Below are 17,999 nucleotides of genomic sequence, written 5' to 3' on the forward strand. Positions count from 1 at the left end.
GGGGCGGAGACCCGTAATCCGGAAGTGGTGCCAAAGCCTCTTCCGGTTCTGCTCGCGTTGCGTTTTTCCTCGCGTCACCGCCGGCATGGTGGGTTCCCCTGAGTTAGAGTTGTTGCCCTGGGGGTCCGGGCCGGGGCCGATTCTGGGCGCTGACACTCCCGTCCTGTCCCCACAGAAGCCGATCCTGCTGCAGGGCCATGAGCGGTCCATTACGCAGATTAAGTACAACCGCGAGGGAGACCTCCTCTTCACGGTGGCCAAGGACCCGGTGAGCGTCGGCCGGAGGGCGAGCCGACGGGACAGTGCGGAGGGGGCCCGGGAGGGGGCGAGTTCATTCTGCCGGGGCGAAGGGTGGATAGGCCAGTTTTGCCGTGAGAGAGAACCCAAAGAGCGCCCCATTCTGAGAAGTAGGGAGAGACCATCCCGGGATTAGGAGGGCGAGAACATTAAACCTGGAGAGGTGGGAAAGGACTCAGTTGTTGGTAGAAGGAAGGACTAGCCGGGGAGAAGAAAAGCAAGGGACCTTGTGGAAGGGGAAGGGGGACGAGGGTCAGCTTGCTCAGGGAGCGGAGAGGAGACCATTCTGGGGAAGAACAAAACTGTTCTACAAGGATAGGGGAACAGACCACCTGAAGAAAGGGAAAGTTGATCCTTGGGTGGCGAGGGACACAGAGGCCTTAATGAAGACGTCCCTGGTATCATTTCAGTCAGTCCTTTCCTGCCGCTTACTGACTGCAGACAGCGCCTCACAGTACTGCCTTTTGAGGCACCTCCATATGGAGGAAGTTAACTCGAGTGCCTGAAAGTGAGGGCTCTGAAACCAAACAGACCTGATTTGAATCCTGAGTGCTGCGTTCACTAGCAGTGTGACCTTGAGCATGTGGTTTAATCTTTATAAACTTAAAAGTGTCCCTTCTTACAAAATATGGGTAGTAATAGTGCTTCTTTCTGGGGTTGTCTTTAAGATTAATGAGATTATTCAAGTAAGGAGCTTAGTGTGTGTGAGTGCCTAATTAATGTTAGTCACTTATATTTTAAATTCCTTAGACAGTATTTTATTGGAGCTACCCTTTGAAGAAGGCATTACTGTCCTGACCATTTTACAGATGGGAAAACTGAAGTTCAGAGGGGAGAAGCACTTAATTTTGAGATAATACAGTGAGATAGTAGCAGAGCAGGGATGGGAACCCAGGCTTCCCTACTACCAACTGCTCCCATTTGGACAGAACACCAAAGCTAATGTTTTGCTAGGCTCGCACCTGACTTGACCTTTTATTTTTCTGAGGGTTTAGGGGTCTGGGAAAGGGCCGGTATAGTGGCAAATGGAGACTTTTTGCAAGCCTCCTGACTCCCTTGCTGCTTACCTGTGGGAAGGAGGAGAATCCAGGAGTTGGTCTTTTTACCAGCAACCTGCTGTTTCCCAAGAGATGAGCAGGAGAGGGCAGAATCTGGCCTAGGTAGAGGCTGCTGGGGGCTCCTGGGGCAAAATAGGAGGCCGTTGCTCTACCTGAGATGCCTATCACCCTGTCATATTGTCATTGACACCTCCAGATTGTCAATGTATGGTACTCTGTGAATGGTGAGAGGCTGGGCACCTATATGGGCCATACCGGAGCTGTGTGGTGTGTGGACGCTGACTGTATCCTTGTCTTTGCTGAGTCTGTGCTCCCAGGGTCTGCCAGCAATGGAGAGGCTGCTGACTTGGAGTTGGGAGTTTGGGTTGCTCTTGTGGGTCTAGAGAATGATGCTGCCTGCCTCCTTGGTCTGTTCATTGGTTGGGGGAGCATTTAGGACAAGTTCCAGTTCTGGATGAGGAGGTTAGGATGAGAGAAGAAGGAAGGCTCTCTGGTGCTGAACAGGGAGGTGATTCAGTTGGCCTTCCAGGAGGACAAGGGCTCAGGTGAACTCTGTCATGCTTCTTAACACCCTCTTCAGGGGACACCAAGCATGTCCTCACCGGCTCAGCTGACAACAGCTGTCGTCTCTGGGACTGTGAAACAGGTAAGCCTGAATCCTTCACTTTTACAGCAAACAGTGAGGACCTACAGATTCTGGGTAAATAGAGATAAATCCAGAGATGGTTCTTAGTCTAGGGAAAAAGAGACAGACAAGAAAATAAAGAAGACAGAGGAGAAAAGAGGCATACGGTGAGACATAAGCCATGTTAGAGGAAGCAAAGAGCACTGTGGAAGGCTGGAGGTGGGCAACTGAATGCCTGGAATGGGGGTGGGAACAGCCTGGGAAGGTTTCCCAAAGTAAATGTCATATGAGCTGGGGCTTGAAGGATGAGAAAGAGGTCATCGCTCTGGAACATGCAGGAATGAAAGCAGGGCAAGTATCATATCCAAGCCATCTGATCTGGCGGGAGTTCCTGCTTCTTGGGGGATGAAATAGACAGCAGTGGGGAAGCTGAGGCAGGCAAGGGCCAGAACAGGCCTTGAATGCAAACTCGGGAGCGTGGCTTTGTTCTGTAGGATTTGGCATGCCGTGGAGGTCCCTGAGCAGGGAAGAGCGTGTTTAGCAAGCCCAGATAGCAGTGGGGAGCATTGGAGGAACAGACAGAAGACAGGGGAGCCTATTAAGCTGCTCCATTTAGTAAATGTTTACTGGTAATCCAGATCTCCCAGGTCTTTGCTGGGCACTGGGGACACACAGAGAAATTAGAGCAGGACTTTGCTGTGGAAGAGTGCATTCTGAGGCAGAGACAGATAGAATGCAGTCCACTGTGACTGAGGAGGGACTGTGGGGAGAAGTTAAAGACTTGAGCCAAAGCACAGCAGTGAGGGAAAAAGTGGGGGAGGGCACTAGAGTCAGTAGTGCAGGAGAAACAGTGCAACGTGACGATAGGCAAGTGTATTTTTTTGTTTGTTTTGCTTTTAAAAAATATTTATTTGGTTGCACCAGCTCCTTAGTTGCAGGACGTGGGCTCCTTAGTTGTGGCATATGAACTCTTAGTTGCAGCATGCATGTGGGATCTAGTTCCCTGACCAGGGATAGAACCCCGGCTCCCTGCATTGGGAGTGCGGAGTCTTATCCACTGTGCCACGAGGGAAATCCCAATAGGCAAGTGTAGAGAGAGTCCTCCCTGCAGTGGGCAAGGGCTAGCCCACACTCTGCCTATCTCCAGGGAAGCAGCTGGCCCTACTCAAGACCAATTCAGCAGTCCGGACCTGTGGCTTTGACTTCGGGGGCAACATCATCATGTTCTCCACGGACAAGCAGATGGGCTACCAGTGCTTCGTGAGCTTCTTCGACCTGCGGGATCCGAGCCAGATTGGTGAGCCGGTGCTGGGGCTCAGGACTAGAGTTGAGGTGAAGGGCTCGACTCCAGAGCCCAGGGCCTGACATCTGCTGCCCCACACAGACAACAACGAGCCCTACATGAAGATCCCGTGCAACGACTCCAAGATCACCAGTGCTGTTTGGGGACCTCTTGGCGAGTGCATCATTGCAGGCCATGAGGGCGGAGAGCTCAACCAGTATAGTGCCAAGGTAAGGGGGTGGGTGAGGCCTAAGCCCATCAGAATGATTCTCTATGAGAGGCAGGATAAGCCCAGTGGTTAAGAGGGCTGGATTCACATACAGATTTCACCCCTTTCTCATTATGTGATCTTGGGCGTATTACATAACTTCACGGAGCCTATTATCTGTAAGGTGTTTCAAGGATCAGATGACATCAGGTGTTTGAAAAGCTTGTCACAGAGTACTCAGGATATGTTACTAATGATCACGGTTAAGCATTCTTCTGCCACTACTGAGTGCCAGGCCCCATCCTAGCCTCTGAGGACAAAGAAGTGAATCAGACATGGGCCCTGCCCCGGGGGAGACAGACTGGCAAACAGCTAGCACGTGGGTCAGATTGTGAGTTTTGCCACCACAGAGGTCTCAGCCAAGTACAGAAAGTGCCCTCTGTCACAGAGGAGGTGGCATGTACATTAATCTGTGAAGAATAAATGGAGCTTCAAGCCGGAAGAGAGGAACCAAGACTAGATAGTTTGCGGGTCAGGAGACAAAGGAGTTGTAATTTTCCCTTAGGCAGGAGGTAATCTTCAAATGGTTATGGATGATCAGGTTTTCTCTTTAGAAAGCTCTCGCAGGCTAGTTTGGAGAATGGACATAAACTAGGCAGTAGTCATGGGGATGTGGACTACCTGACGGTCAGGAGACGTTCAGAGGTGACTGATGAGATGGACCCACAAGAGCAAAGGGTAAAGTCCAGGCTGTCTCGGATTTCAGATGTGGGTGCCTGGGTTTCTGAAGAATACTGGACTATAATACCATAAAGGTTAGTCAGTCACTCAACAAGCACTGACTGTGGTCCACTAAAGTACCAGGCCTACCTGCAGGAAGGGAATGGGAACCAAGGGCAAAGACATAAATAATGCTTGATGATAGCAAACAGTGAGCTGATCTGTGCCCCCAGGTAGGCCTGACTGCAAAGCTGGTACTTGCTCCCTGAAATGTAAGAGCCAGATACGTCCCTACCATGTGTCCAAATTAATGGAGGAGACAGAAATACACTCTTCCCTCAGAATAGGTGAAAGTAACTCAGGAAAGGAAATAACAGTTTTCTGAGGGTCTCTGTTTGAGGCCTAATGCTTGAGGCCTTTTAATCATCCAACAAATGTTTACAGAGCACAGGCCAGGTGCCTGTCATTCACTGGACCTCCAGGGAATTACCCCAGGGGCTTTTTTTTTTTTTTTAATTAATTTTATTTATTTATTTTTGGCTGCATCGGGTCTTCGTTGCTGCGCATGGGCTTTCTCTACCTGTGGAGAGTGGGGGCTACTCTTTGTTGTGGTGCGCGGGCTTCTCATTGCGGTGGCTCCTCTTTGTTGTGGAGCACGGGCTCTAGGCGCTTGGGCTTCATTAGTTGTGGCACGTGGGCTCATTAGTTGTGGCTCGCGGGCTCTAGAGCGCAGGCTCGGTAGTTGTGGCGCGCAAGCTTAGTTGCTCCAAGGCATGTGGGATCTTCCTGGACTAGGGCTCGAACCGTGTCCCCTGCATTGGCCGGCAGTTTCTTAACCACTGGGCCACCAGGGAAGTCCGCCCTCAGGGCTTTTAATAATCTTGTTTTCTAGATAGAGAAATTGAGGCACAGAGAAGTTTTGTTTGTTTGTTTTTGGCCACGCTGCTTGGCTTGCAGGATCTTAGTTCCCTGCCCAGGGATTGAACCCGGGCCCTTGGCAGTGAAAGCGCAGAATCCTAACCACTGGACTGCCAGGGAACTCCTACAGAGAAGTACTTTTTTTTTTTTTTTTTTTTGCGGTATGCGGGCCTCTCACTGTTGTGGCCTCTCCTGTTGCGGAGCACAGGAGCACAGGCTCCGGATGCGCAGGCTCAGCGGCCATGGCTCAGGGGCCCAACCGCTCCGCGGCATGTGGGATCTTCCCAGACCAGGGCACGAATCCATGTCCCCTGCATCGGCAGGCGGACTCTCAACCACTGAGCCACCAGGGAAGCCCCGAGAAGTACTTTTAAGGGCAGACTCTAAAACTCTGTACTACATAGTCTAGCAGGTTCTTTTAGTGGGAAGGGAAATCAGGAGATGAGACGGCCTTTTGAAAAGACCTAAGAAAAGGATGGACGAGCAGTGGTCCTCGTGAACTGTGACCAAGACCCTACGAGGGAAGGAGATGCGAGTGGATTCTGCCTCTGACTGGCTTTAGGATCTCCAGTCACATCACCTCTCTGAAGCTTAGTTTATTCCTTTTAAAATTTCTGTTAAAATACGTACGTCATAGGATCGTTGTGAGGACTAAAGGAAATAGGTGTCGCTAAGTGCTTAGCACAATGCTTGGCAAATAGTAGCCATTCAATAAATATTTGTTGGAAGGATTAAACGGAAACTTCTCTACTGTTACATGATGATTAATTAATAGGTCTGTAGATTTGTCACCATAAGTGTGTGTTTTCCTAGGTAAACTAGCAGTGTTTACAAAACCTGCACACTTGGGCCAGGTTGGGCTTGGGAGTGGGAGTAAATGTTGATTCAGGGGACACTGAGGCAGCCCCAGCCCAGACCCCTCCCCTTCATGGAACAAGAAACAGTCCAGAACCCTGGCTGAGCAGTGGGGTAGTGAGGATCAGGTTGGTCAGAGCCTCACTCTTCTTTCTTTTGCAGTCTGGGGAGGTATTGGTGACTATTAAGGAGCACTCCCGGCAGATCAATGACATCCAGTTATCCAGGGACATGACCATGTTTGTCACTGCATCCAAGGACAACACAGCCAAGGTGAGCCTGGGCAAGGGGTCTGGTGGGGCTGATCCCACCCTCCAGCCTGGCTCTCGACTTCCCCCCAAGAAGGCTCCTTTTACAGATTTCTCCCCTGCCTTCTCTAGCTCTTTGACTCCACAACCCTTGAACACCAGAAGACTTTCCGGACAGAACGTCCCGTCAACTCAGCTGCCCTCTCTCCCAACTATGACCATGTAAGGGACCCCACCCGAGCTTCTTGCTAAAGCCTCAGAATGTTTCCAGGATCTAGTTTGTCTAGCAATTAAGAAAAGATCTCTGGGGGAAAATGGTGTCAGGCAGAGAGGAGATTCTCAGAGCAGCAACAAGGCTGAATGATTGGGAAGCCCCAGGGGACAGGGTAGGAGGTGGCTGAAGGATGTTTGTTCCTTACCCTTAATATATTCCTAATCTGATGTGGGAGATAATTAAAGGCTTATGGGGTGGGGGGAAAAAACAGAAAATGGATTTGCCTGCCCTTTGGGCCTGTCTAGAGTTTCTTCTTCCCTTCAGGTGGTGCTGGGCGGTGGTCAGGAAGCAATGGATGTAACCACCACTTCCACCAGGATTGGCAAGTTCGAGGCCAGGTAAAGGGGGAAGGAGCTCTTCCAAACTGAAACTTCATGAAATGTCTTTCATGATGGACACAAACCATAAAACTAAAGAGAGTGCCCTTAATTCATTGGCTGCTAGGAAGTGCAGCCAGATTTGTGGCCCTCCTGTGACAAGTGTATAATACAGCAGTTAAGAGCATGAACTCTTGGGCTCACTCTGAAGCTCTACACATCACTGTAGTTCTCTGTGCCCAATTACCCTTGACTGTATAATGAAGACAATGATAGTATACTTACCTCATAAAACTGTGCAGATTAAATAAATGACTTGGGCTTCCCTGGTGGCGTGGTTGAGAGTCCGCCTGCTGATGCAGGGGACACGGGTTCGTGCCCCGGCGCGGGAAGATTCTACATGCCGCGCGGAGCGCTGCTGAGACTGTGCCTCCGGAGCCTGTGCTCCGCAGCGGGAGAGGCCACGACAGTGAGAGGCCCGCGTACTGCAAAAAAAAAATAAATAAAATAAAATAAATGACTTAATAGTTGTTAAGCTCTTAGAGCACTGCCCAGCACATAGTAAGGAAGACATTTGGGTCCAATCTTCCCCCAACTTTGTCTTGTTCTGTTCACATTCATTTCCCCTTTTCCCAGTTTCCCCACTTTACAGTTTGTGTTTGGGGAGTGGTACCTCTCGACATGTTTTGGAAGGAGATGGAAAATGAATGAACTGTCACTTCCCACCCCGCTCTCTCCTCCAGGTTCTTCCACTTGGCCTTTGAAGAAGAGTTTGGAAGAATCAAGGGTCACTTTGGACCTATCAACAGTGTTGCCTTCCATCCTGATGGCAAGAGGTAGGGCCCAGTGAAGGGAGCTGAGCTCAGCCCTGGTCTGCCTGCCTCTGCCCCTTTCCCATGCCCTGCCCGCTAGGCCTGCCTCCCCCAGGGCAGGCCTCTGACCGGGCCCTGCCTGTCTCTTTCCAGCTACAGCAGCGGCGGAGAAGATGGTTATGTCCGCATCCACTACTTCGACCCACAGTACTTTGAATTTGAGTTTGAGGCTTAAGAAGCCAGATCTCTGGGAATTCCCTGGCTATCCAGTGATTAGGACTCCGAGCTTCCACTGCACACACACACCACAGCACACCACACACACACGCACACACACGCCGGATCTCCACTGCACACCACACACACACACACACACACACGCACACGCTGGATCTCCATATGGGCCAGGTTCACAGAAGGCTTTGGACTCTGAGAAATAAATTAGTTTGGAAATAAATGGTTTCTGGTCAGAAATTTCATCAGTTTCAACACTTTCCCTTCTCAGTGATGCCCCAGCAAGCTCATACCAATCATGGATACCTTTATTATTTGGACCTTCTCCCTACACTTTGGACACTTCAAACCTGGAAGTTCAGTATTATGGGCTAGACTGGGTTGCAGGCACCGTCATTCAAGGTCCAAAGGTGCTGAGGGGCCTGGAGAAGTTTCAGGAACATCTCAACCACCATCCAAGGACCAGTACTTAGGGTTGGGGCTCAGAGGCTGAATCTGTTGGCTGAGAGCCTTCTGTCTTCTGATCTGTTGCTATTTGCCACACCTTCTCCCATGCTACCTCTGAAGGCTCAGGTGGATGGGTCCAGCACAGAAACAGGCCTGAGGAAGAGGAGGAGGACAGGTAAGGAAGCTGAGCAGAGGGGAGAACTCCCCCAGGGAGGAGGAGGGAGAGGGGGTCACCTTGCCACAGTCGCAGGCTCTGAGGCTCCACAGAGGGCCAGATGGCCAAGGGATTGGGGACGTAGAATGGGTTCCGGAGTTTTCGTTGCTCTTTTGGCTGATTGAGCCCAGACCACAAGGAGTGTGTTCGAGTTCTCACTTCACACAGGCATCTGGAGGGAGTGAGAGAGAAAGCTTCCAGACTCAGCTCTGCCCTCTGGGACTCCAGGTGAGGGCACTGGTTAGTAGGTTGACAGCTCCCCCAGGGCAGTGATACCCTCTCCCACAGATGACAGTAGCCAGTCAGATCCTGAACTGGGCACTACAATAAAGCAGGAATAAGACAAAGTCCTAGTTCTTAAGGAGTTCTGCTTAGCTTTGCTTTGAAAGGATCAGGGAAGGCTAATTAAGAGTGTGCCATTTGAGCTGGGTCTATCAGCAACAGTTCACCAGGTGTGCAAAAACATGGAAATACTTAGGGGGAACTGCAGGAGCAAAAGCAAGAAAGTGGGAAAGGGCCCAAGGTGAATATTGATAGGTCTAGACTGATGAGTTTAAAAAAAAGGATGAAAGTGGAGATAATAAGAGGAGTGAGGAAGCTGTTCCAGTGGTCCACTTGGAAAGGAAAGTCTGGATTAGGGTAGTAGGAGGGGCCTTGGACAGGAAAGGACTAAGCTAAGAAATTCTTAGTAGAGGGACTTCCCTGGTGGCGCAATGGTTAGGACTCCGTGCTCTCAATGCAAGGGGCCCAGGTTCGATCCCTGGTCAGGGAACTAGATCCCACATACATGCCACAACTAAGAGTTCGCATGCCACAACTAAGGAGCCGGCGAGCTGCAACTAAGACCTGGTGCAACCAAATATTAAAAAAAATAAATTCTTAGAAGAAAAGGTAAATGTGAAGGATGGGGGAAAGGGAGGTAAAAATGTTTCTAACCTGGATGATAAGCAGTTAGTAAAGACAACATGGTGGAGAGGAGGCCACTGGGCAACAAAAGGTAACTAAATATGAGCAGTGAACCCTCCCTCCCATCATCTCAGTCTGATGAGAGAAAGATGGCTAATGGGAGCTCATTGGCTGCATATGCAACAAGCCAACCAAATAATAAAAATGACTACCACTCGTGTGCCCACTGTGTGCTTTCCACACTTTAACTCAGCCAGTCCTCACACATGCCCCCACCCCACCTCTAGGCTATTGTGACTATTATGATTCTTTGCTTGCTACTGATGAAACAGATTCAGGGTTGCTTTTGATCGCCCATCAGGTGAGCGGTGAAGCCAGAATTTGAGCCCAAACAATTTGACTCAGCATTCAACCTCTACTCTATTGCTTCACTAGAATCAACCCTGCAAAGTGGTAGAGAGCCCCAGAAATGACTTTGGCAGCAACTTTCCCCTTCAGTCTTTGTTTTTAAGCTAGGAGTGCACTTGTTCTTGGCTATGGACAGAGTGGGGGGTAGGTCTGAAGGATTGGCCATGGACCCATTTATTTCGGGCTTTGCAGAAGTTAGGGGTAAGTGTGAGCTCTGGAGGTAGGAGAGGAGAGGATGCTCCGAGTTTTTCTAAGAGAGAAACTCGTTTGAAAGGGAAAGATGTCTTTTTTTTTTTTTGGCTGCGCCTTGCAGCTTGCGGGATCTTAGTTCCCCAACCAGGGATCGAACCGGGCCCCAGCAGTGAAAGCACCAAGTCCTAACCACGGTCCCCCAGCAAATTCCTGAAGATGTCTTCTAAGAAAGTAGGCTGCCAATGCAGCAGGTACCCACCCCTGTCCTGTGCCTGCCCTCTGACCCACCTTGACACTCCCTTAGCTCAACTCCTTTTCACTGTTGCAGAGGAAGGTGCCGAAAGGGGAGGCATAGGAGTGATCAAACAGCGCCAACAGTATCCCCTCCCCAAACTCCAGCGACAGCGGGAACTGGCGGCCCAGCTGCCACATGCAGTCCAGGAAGAGGAGAAAGATGGGTGCCTCGTGCTTGGGGCGGGTGTGGGAGAAGGCCGAATGAGCACAGCGCAGCTGGAAGCGGTGGCCGGCCTAGGGAGGGGGCAGAGCGATGGGCACAAGGAAGTACAGATTCTGGATGGAGGGTTAGGGCTGGGCTGGGCGGCCACTTACCTGGATCCACTCTCGCTCTATCAGTTCCTGGAATCCAGCCATGGTTCGGCTCAAGGGGTCTAGGATGAGTTGGGCCAGTGAAGTCACTAGCAGGGTGCTGTCCGTGCCTTCGGCCCCATGCACCAGGATGCAGGCCCCTTCCCTGTGGGCCCAGGGCTTATCAACAGTGGCCTGTCCTTCCCTGCTTGGGGTAGCCAGGCCAGGAATAGAAAGGACCCATTTGAAACCTGTATTTGCTTACTGAGATGTGGTTTTGTGCCCAGACATTGAGAGCCCTGCCCACCCTGCCCTCTTCTCTTTCTTGTAGGGCGGGGTGGGGGGCGGGGCTTACCACCCATGCCCTGGGCTGCTAGGCAGGCTGTGCTTAGTGCCTCCTTCACATGTGACAGCCAGCGGCAGCCATCTAGTCGACTAAGCCAGCGGTCCATGCTCTGCTCCGGGTCCCCACAGGCTTCCATCAGGCGCACGAAGCTCTCCTGTAGGGGCCGCCCCCTGCACAAGTGGGAGTCTGGTCATCCCTTCTCCAGCCCAAGCTCTGGTGAGCATAGCCTAGGAACAAATGCTCCAGACCAGTGAGGGAGACATAGAGCCCTCAGAGGAGCCCCTCTGACAAGAGGGACACAGGGCCCCTTGGAGAGCCCACCTAATCTGATGGAAATGTTTCCCCAAACTTGAGGAGACCCAAGACCCTTTGGGGAGACCTAGTCTGTTGGGGAAGCATAGCAATGCCTGGGGAGGGGTCACATAGCCCCTGGAGAAACAGAATGCCCTGGGAAACCCCAATTTGATGAAGGTGTCACAGTACCCTAGTCTGATGGGAGCAACACAGTACCCCCTGGGGAGAACCAGTCTAACAAGAGAAACATGATACTCCTGAGATTCTGGTATCTGCTCCTACTTCCCAGGACCTGTTATGCTCTAGATCACCAGTAACCTCCTGCCAGAAAGTCTAATTGAGACTTTTTCAGGCTTGTTTAAAAGCCTTCAGTGGCTCCCCACTGCCTTTAGGATAAGCTCTGAGCTCATAATCATGGCATTCAAGACCTTTGCTCTGGCCCATCACCCCTTTAGCCTCTCTACCTCCATCTCTCCCTGCCTCCACCTCACACTCCTCACTCCCACCTCACCGAAGTGCTTGCAGTTCCAAAACAGAACAAATGACTAGGCTCCCTGCTCCTGCACACCTGCAGTGCCTTCACCTGTTCTCAGGGAAGCTTTCTTAGGATGACCTATTCTAACAGAGGGGCGCCTCTTCTGTGCTGCTACTTATCACACTGAATTCTAATTGCCCATTTACTGCTGATCTTCCAACCATGTCTGGGCTGGCCACCATCTCAGCCTCTGTGCTGGGTCAATGTTGGCCGAATCAATGAATAAACAGAGTTTTATATTCTGGATAGGGGAGCAGTCCAATCTCAAAGCACAAAAGTCCCTCAGGACCTTCTCTTGGTTCTACCAGCACCTGGAGACAGAGGGAGCAGATAACAACTGTGCGGGTACAGCCCTCAAGGGCAGGGCTGGGACCAGTGCAGTGTGTGTGTGTGTGTGTGTGTATATGGTGAGGTTGTTCCTGGAAGAGAAATTTCAGTTCAATGTAAAGAAGTGCTTTTTCTACCCAGGCAGAGTTGGGGTGCCTAGAGAGGAATGAGCTCTGTCAGTGGGGACATGCCCACCTGGCAGGATGGCTACCAGGAAAGACCTAACAGTCCTGGAAGTTCCTACAAGACAGCCCTCCCCCTGCCCCCATCCATGAAGAGTCCTGCACGAAAGAACCTAGGAGAGGATGGGAAGGCCCCTTACCTCTCCAGGGGCCGGTGCAGCCGTTTCCAGCCCGGCTAGGCAGCCTTGGCCTCGGTGTCGCCGCCAGTCATGAGGGCCTGTTTGGCGGCCTGGGCCGAGCGCGTGTCCACGATGAAGCCCCGGGCCCCCGGGCGAGCCTCCGCCAGCACAGCTCGCAGCAGCTCCTCGTCCTCAGCGCAACGCCGCTTCTGGGGCCCGGTCAGGGGCTGGCTGGAACGTAGGAGCACCTGCGGACAGGGACTCAGCTCGGAAACTGTACCCACCAGGCCCCGGTTCAGGGACTTCGCTCAGGGGATCCCTAGGCCGGGTTTACACACTGGAGCGGGTCTAGAGCTGTATGGGGCGTGGGGTGGGGGGGTAGCCCAGGAGCCCTGGGAGCGTCGGACCGGGTCTGAGTGGGTTGTGGCCAGAGGGGGAAGGAACCCGCTGGGTAGAACGTGGGCGGGTCATGGGTTGACAAAAGAGGGACAAGGCTTCAGTGGGCCCAGACCAGCCGGAGGTGGGGCCAGAGATTGGCGAGACTCGGAAACCAGGGAGAGGGGCGGGGTCAGAATCAATTAAGGCAGGGTTGAGCTGAGTGGGCGGGGCCAGAATAGGGCTGGAGCCCGGGCCGAAGCCGGGCAACCAACAAGCCGGCCAGTGTAGAGAAAGAGCCAAGAGGGACGCAGAGGGTCCTAGCGGCGGGCTCTGGGGAGGGGTGGGGCTCACGGTTCCGCTGGGAGCGTGGTAGTAGCTGAGCACAGGGAAGCAGCCTCCCTGGCGGAAGCGGGCGCTGCGCGCCAGAGCATCGTCGTCCACGGCGCGAGGCACGATTACCGCGCGGGGGTAACTGGGGCACAAGCTGAAGTCCTCGTTCGTCTCGCTCAGCCGCCACGCTCTGGTCTGCGGCACAGGGAGGGGCGAAGACCAGGTCTAGGGCACACAGTGAGTGCCCTGTCCCCGCGCCCCTTCCAGACCCGGCTCTCCCACATCCCCAGGCCCCCACGACTGCGCCGACCTCGCGAGCTATTCGCTTGTAGTAGCGTTCGGGTGGGTGGAAGTGCCAGGCTTCGCCCAATCTCAAGCCCTTGGGACGGTAGAAGAACGGAAAGGAGGTGATGACCGATTCCAGGGAGGACAGCGCCTGGGGAACGAAGGCAAGGGATCTGGGAAAGGTCGGAATCCAGCCCTCCGCTCCGCAGCTCCCGCCTCTCCACGCACTCCAGAACACCCTGCATCCGCGATAACACTGGATGCTGAGTCCCCTTGTTACGGGATAGGGTAGCTTAAGTGCCCCTGGTGCAACCCTGGCGTACCTCAATGGAGCGGGCGATGTCCAGCGTTGCTTCCACGCCCTCTATGTCCAGCTGCAGCACTCGCAGGTCCTTAACAGCGCAGCGTGATGGTGCCGGCGTCACCCGCGAACCTGGGGATGGATAAACTTAGGCTTAATGTCCCCTGACCTCTACCAGAGGGGAGGAGAAAGGAGTTTCTTAGGATTGTACGTTATGCAAGGGGGGCACCAGCTCCAACTGCGCTTGCCCTTCCCCCTCTCCCTGCGGAGCCATGCGTTCCCAGACTACGGGGATGTCCCCGCCACGTCTCACCGCTTCTCGATGGAGTCGACACTACGCAACAGCAGCAGCCACAGGTCTGGAGTCGCCTGGGGTCCTGGCGACAGCAGCAGGTGGTGGCCGGTGACGCAAAGCGTGCCGCGCAGCGGGGGCATCTCCGGGCTCCGCAGGAGCTCGGCTTGGGCCTGGCCCGTACGGATCAGCTCCGAGAACTCCATTCCTCCAGCGGTGGGCCTGGGACCCGGCAGAAGGACAGACTCTAGGAGCGTCAGGCGGGGTGAGCGCGGGCTCCGAAAGGGACAGGAACTGGCTGGGCAGCTGGTGACGCCGGCAGGACAGCTGTTAGTTAAGGAGGCCCCTTGGAGAAAGGAATCGCACAGTTTCACAGGAATTTCCCGCTCCTATTTCCAGCACTTCTTAGTGAAGACCCCGGGGTTAGAACCTGTTAAGGAAACCTCAATTTCACCATCTGTGAAATGGGGAGAATATTCTTGTTTAAGCCCTTTACCTCCTGCCTGGGCCGCAGGAGGCACTCACATTTTTGGTTTTTTTAACTGTGGGGTGCTGGCACTCTCACCGATTAAAAAAAAATAAAGAAAAATACCGTCTCTTCTCCTGTACCCTGGTGGAAGGGGTGGAAAGGGTGGGTGTGAAACTGGGGACTGTCTGCATCCTCCCCTACATCGGAGGCTGGGTGGGGGAAATCCCTTGGTGCACCTTAAATGCAAGCAGCTGTGTAGCAGGCACCCCTCCCCCACCACACCTGGAAGTCCCTGCCTGAGGGCACCCTCTATGGGGGCCACTTCTGGTATAGTTCTGCCCTGAGGAGCTCCATCCCTCATCACTCCATCCTTTGCCCAAACATGAATTGCCTGTACACTGAGCTGGGCCCTACACTGGGTGTTGGGACCCAAGAATGGCTGAGGAAAGTTCTGTTCACAGGGTTTTCAGTCTGGCAAGAGACACACTTAAGCTGGTAAATTACTAGAGTTTAAGTCGATTTGCTGGAGGACCCATCCATCCAAGTACTCTTTTATTTCTTAAACACTGATGACTATACTGTGTTAAGTGCTGATTACTAAGAAAAATAAGATGTATTCCCGCCTTTAAAGAGCCTTCTGGTCTACTAGGTTCCAGGCTTCTGTGTGTGTGCAAAAGCCTTCCATCAAATAATGGAATCATAGGTGCCCCCCCCATAATATAACATAAAGTTGGAGCTGCTCTATGAAAGGAACCAGACATAAAAGAGTATAAATTATAATATTCCAGTCCAGCAGCATCAGCTGGGATGGAAATCCGTTAGAAATGCAAATTATTGGGCCCTACCTCAAACATACTGAATCTGAAGCTTTGGGAATGGGGCAATCTATTTTAACAAGTTTTCCAGATGATTCTGATCCATGCTAAAGATTGAAAACCAGGACTTCCCTGGTGGAGCAGTGGTTAAGAATCCGCCAGACAACACAGGGGACACGGGTTCGAGCCCTGGTCCAGGAAGATCCCACATGCCGTGGAGCAACTAAGCCCATGCACCACAACTACTGAGCCTGCGCTCTAGGGCCCTCAAGCCACACCTACTGAGCCCATGTGCCACAACTACTGAAGCCCATGCACCTAGAGCCCATGCTCTGCAACAGAGAAGCCACCGCAATGGGAAGCCTGCGCACCGCAATGAAGAGTAGCCCTGGCTCACTGCACTAGAGAAAGCCCACGTGCAGCAACAAAGACACAATGCAGCCAAAAATAAATTAAAAAAAAAAAAAAAAAAGATTGAGAACCACTAGAAAGTATACAAAAAGGCAAAACTAATCTATGCTGTCAAATTAGGGTAGTATTACTGAAACCAAGTCCCCCTAAAACCAAGATTCCTTACTGAGTTTATGATTAATCTCTCTATCCAAAACTTTACTCTCTTTTATGTTCCCTCTGACTTCAATCCTGTGCTAAATGAACACTAATCAACCAGAGTCAGGGACTTCCCTGGTGGTCCAGTGGTTAAGACTCTGTACTTCCAGGCTTCCCTGGTGGCGCAGTGGTTAAGAATCTGCCTGCCAATTCAGGGGACACAGGTTCGAGCCCTGGTCTGGGAAGATCCCACATGCTGCAGAGCAACTAAGCCTGTGCGCCACAACTGCTGAGCCTGCACTCTAGAGCCCGCGTACCACAACTACTGAAGCCCGCGTGCCTAGTGCCCGTGCTCCACAGCAAAGAGAAGCCACTGCAATGAGAAGCCTGCACACCACAACAACTAGAGAAATCCCGTGCCCGCAGCAATGAAGACCCAACACAGCCAAAAATAAACTAAATAGAATAATAAAAAAAAGACTCCACACTTCCACTGTAGGAAGCATGGGTTCCATCACTGGTAGGGAACTAAAATCCCACGTGCCTTGTGGCATGGCCAAAAAAACAAAAACAAACAAACACAGAGTCAGAAGTCTAAAATTGCTGCTGTCAATAACATCATTAATGTACTGAAACTGCTATTCTAGATATCATCATTAACATACAAATTCAAGTTGTTTCTCTAAGACAAGATGAGGTAACAGCTCATCAGCCCCTAGCTGTGGACCACCTGGCCAGATAATCATAAACCAGAGACATTCTGACTCCTGAAACAACGATTAAGAAATGTCACAGGTGCTTCCCTGGTGGCGCAGTGGTTGAGAGTCCGCCTGCCGATGCAGGGGACATGGGTTCGCGCCCCGGTCCAGGAGGATCCCACATGCCGCGGAGCGGCTGGGCCCGTGAGCCATGGCCGCTGGGCCTGCGTGTCCGGAGCCTGTGCTCTGCAACGGGAGACGCCACAACAGTGAGAGGCCCGTGTACTGCAAAAAAAAAAAAAAAGAAAAGAAAAAGAAAAAAGAAAAAAAAGAAATGTCACAGAAACAATTACGAAATGTCACAGAAACGTCACAAGATGATGGCTAATCTCAGCCTCTTTGTTCTTCCCCTGTTTTTTTTTTTGTTATTTTGGGGGTTTTTTTGGTCACACCACGTGGCATGCAGAACTTCCCCCACCAGGGACTGAACCTGTGCCTGTTGCCGTGGAAGCGTGGAGTCTTGACCACTGGACCACCAGGGAAGTCCGGTTCTTCCTCTTTTTTATTTTTTTACTTTATTTTTTATTTATTAAAAAATTGTTTTTCTTCCCCTTTTTTAAAAAAAACCCAACATTCAAAGACCGAGTTGGAGTGGAGCTGAGGCTTGGCTTTTATTCCCCTGCTTGGCTCCCTGCAATAAACCCTTACTTTGCTGCAAACACCCTGTCAGAGCTTGGCTTTTTGCGCTGCAGGCACATGAGCGAGCCCTATGCTTGGTTACATTACCCTTAGGAGAGTTGTGATAGGCCAGGAGCACAAAAGAGGCTTCCTGGATGATAGTAATACTCCTTTGCTTGATCTAGGTACCACTTACATAAGTGTGTTCAGTTTGGGAGAATTCAGCAAGCTATGTATTTATGACATGTAAATTTTTCTGTGTGTGTTATATTTCAATACAAAGTTTTAAAAAGGGAACCGTTCTGGTTGAAGCCCTGGGAGGGGCAGGGAGAGGAAGGTCTAGGAGCCCATCCACAGCTGTGCCCTTACCCTGCACACAGTCCTTGAGGGATTTCCAAGGGAACCAAAAGTTCCTTAGAATATAGCTTGAAATCATTGATCTGTCCCAACAGAGAGTCAGTGACTTGTCCAAGGTCCCACAGATCTAGCACCAGAACCCAGTTCTCCTGACTCCTGAGCCAGGGATCTGGACCCTATTCCTTTGCTGAAGGGCCAGTGTCATAAGTGAGGACAGGGGGCAGCTTGTCAGCCTCCTATCCCTCCCCAATCCCTTAACTTGGGTCTCAGGAAGAGGGCCAAGGCTCTGGTGTGGATGATGCTTTTCTTATCCTGGAGCAACTTCCTTTCTGGGAACTGGGTGTCTCCTTCTGGGCAAAGACAATAAATTTTATCCAAGGGGTCAGAGGAGCAGGGCTTCTCCTGCCCCCGCCCGGACAGGCATCACGTGGCTCCCGGGTTAGC

General features: G+C 51.9%; 2 protein-coding genes across 3 annotated transcripts; one reads left to right on the top strand and one right to left on the bottom strand.

Moving 5' to 3' along the window:
• The first annotated feature begins 2 nt into the window (after positions 1 to 2).
• Positions 3 to 8,071, top strand: EIF3I (eukaryotic translation initiation factor 3 subunit I). Of its 2 annotated transcripts, XM_032643274.1 has the most exons (11): positions 3 to 88; positions 176 to 268; positions 1,552 to 1,639; positions 1,936 to 2,001; positions 3,128 to 3,277; positions 3,365 to 3,492; positions 6,126 to 6,236; positions 6,344 to 6,433; positions 6,750 to 6,823; positions 7,546 to 7,638; positions 7,768 to 8,071. In XM_032643274.1, the coding sequence occupies exons 1-11, from the start codon at positions 86 to 88 to the stop codon at positions 7,847 to 7,849; spliced, it is 978 nt and encodes a 325-aa protein (XP_032499165.1). In that variant the 5' UTR covers positions 3 to 85; the 3' UTR covers positions 7,850 to 8,071. The 2 variants fall into 2 exon arrangements, with proteins under 2 accessions (XP_032499165.1, XP_032499156.1); XM_032643265.1 differs by having other exon boundaries at positions 63 to 268.
• LOC116759495 (myotubularin-related protein 9-like) lies at positions 7,088 to 14,517 on the bottom strand. Its single transcript, XM_032643334.1, is given in 12 exon segments — positions 7,088 to 7,287; positions 8,155 to 8,448; positions 8,530 to 8,681; positions 10,326 to 10,543; positions 10,625 to 10,770; positions 10,959 to 11,116; positions 12,425 to 12,651; positions 13,133 to 13,306; positions 13,422 to 13,547; positions 13,720 to 13,791; positions 13,793 to 13,829; positions 14,011 to 14,517. Coding segments are annotated over 11 exon segments (1,626 nt in total). The 5' UTR covers positions 14,196 to 14,517; the 3' UTR covers positions 7,088 to 7,287; positions 8,155 to 8,317.
• Between the last annotated feature and the right edge of the window lie 3,482 nt (positions 14,518 to 17,999).

This window comes from Phocoena sinus, chromosome 1 (assembly GCF_008692025.1).
Source record: "Phocoena sinus isolate mPhoSin1 chromosome 1, mPhoSin1.pri, whole genome shotgun sequence".
NCBI lineage: Eukaryota > Metazoa > Chordata > Mammalia > Artiodactyla > Phocoenidae > Phocoena > Phocoena sinus.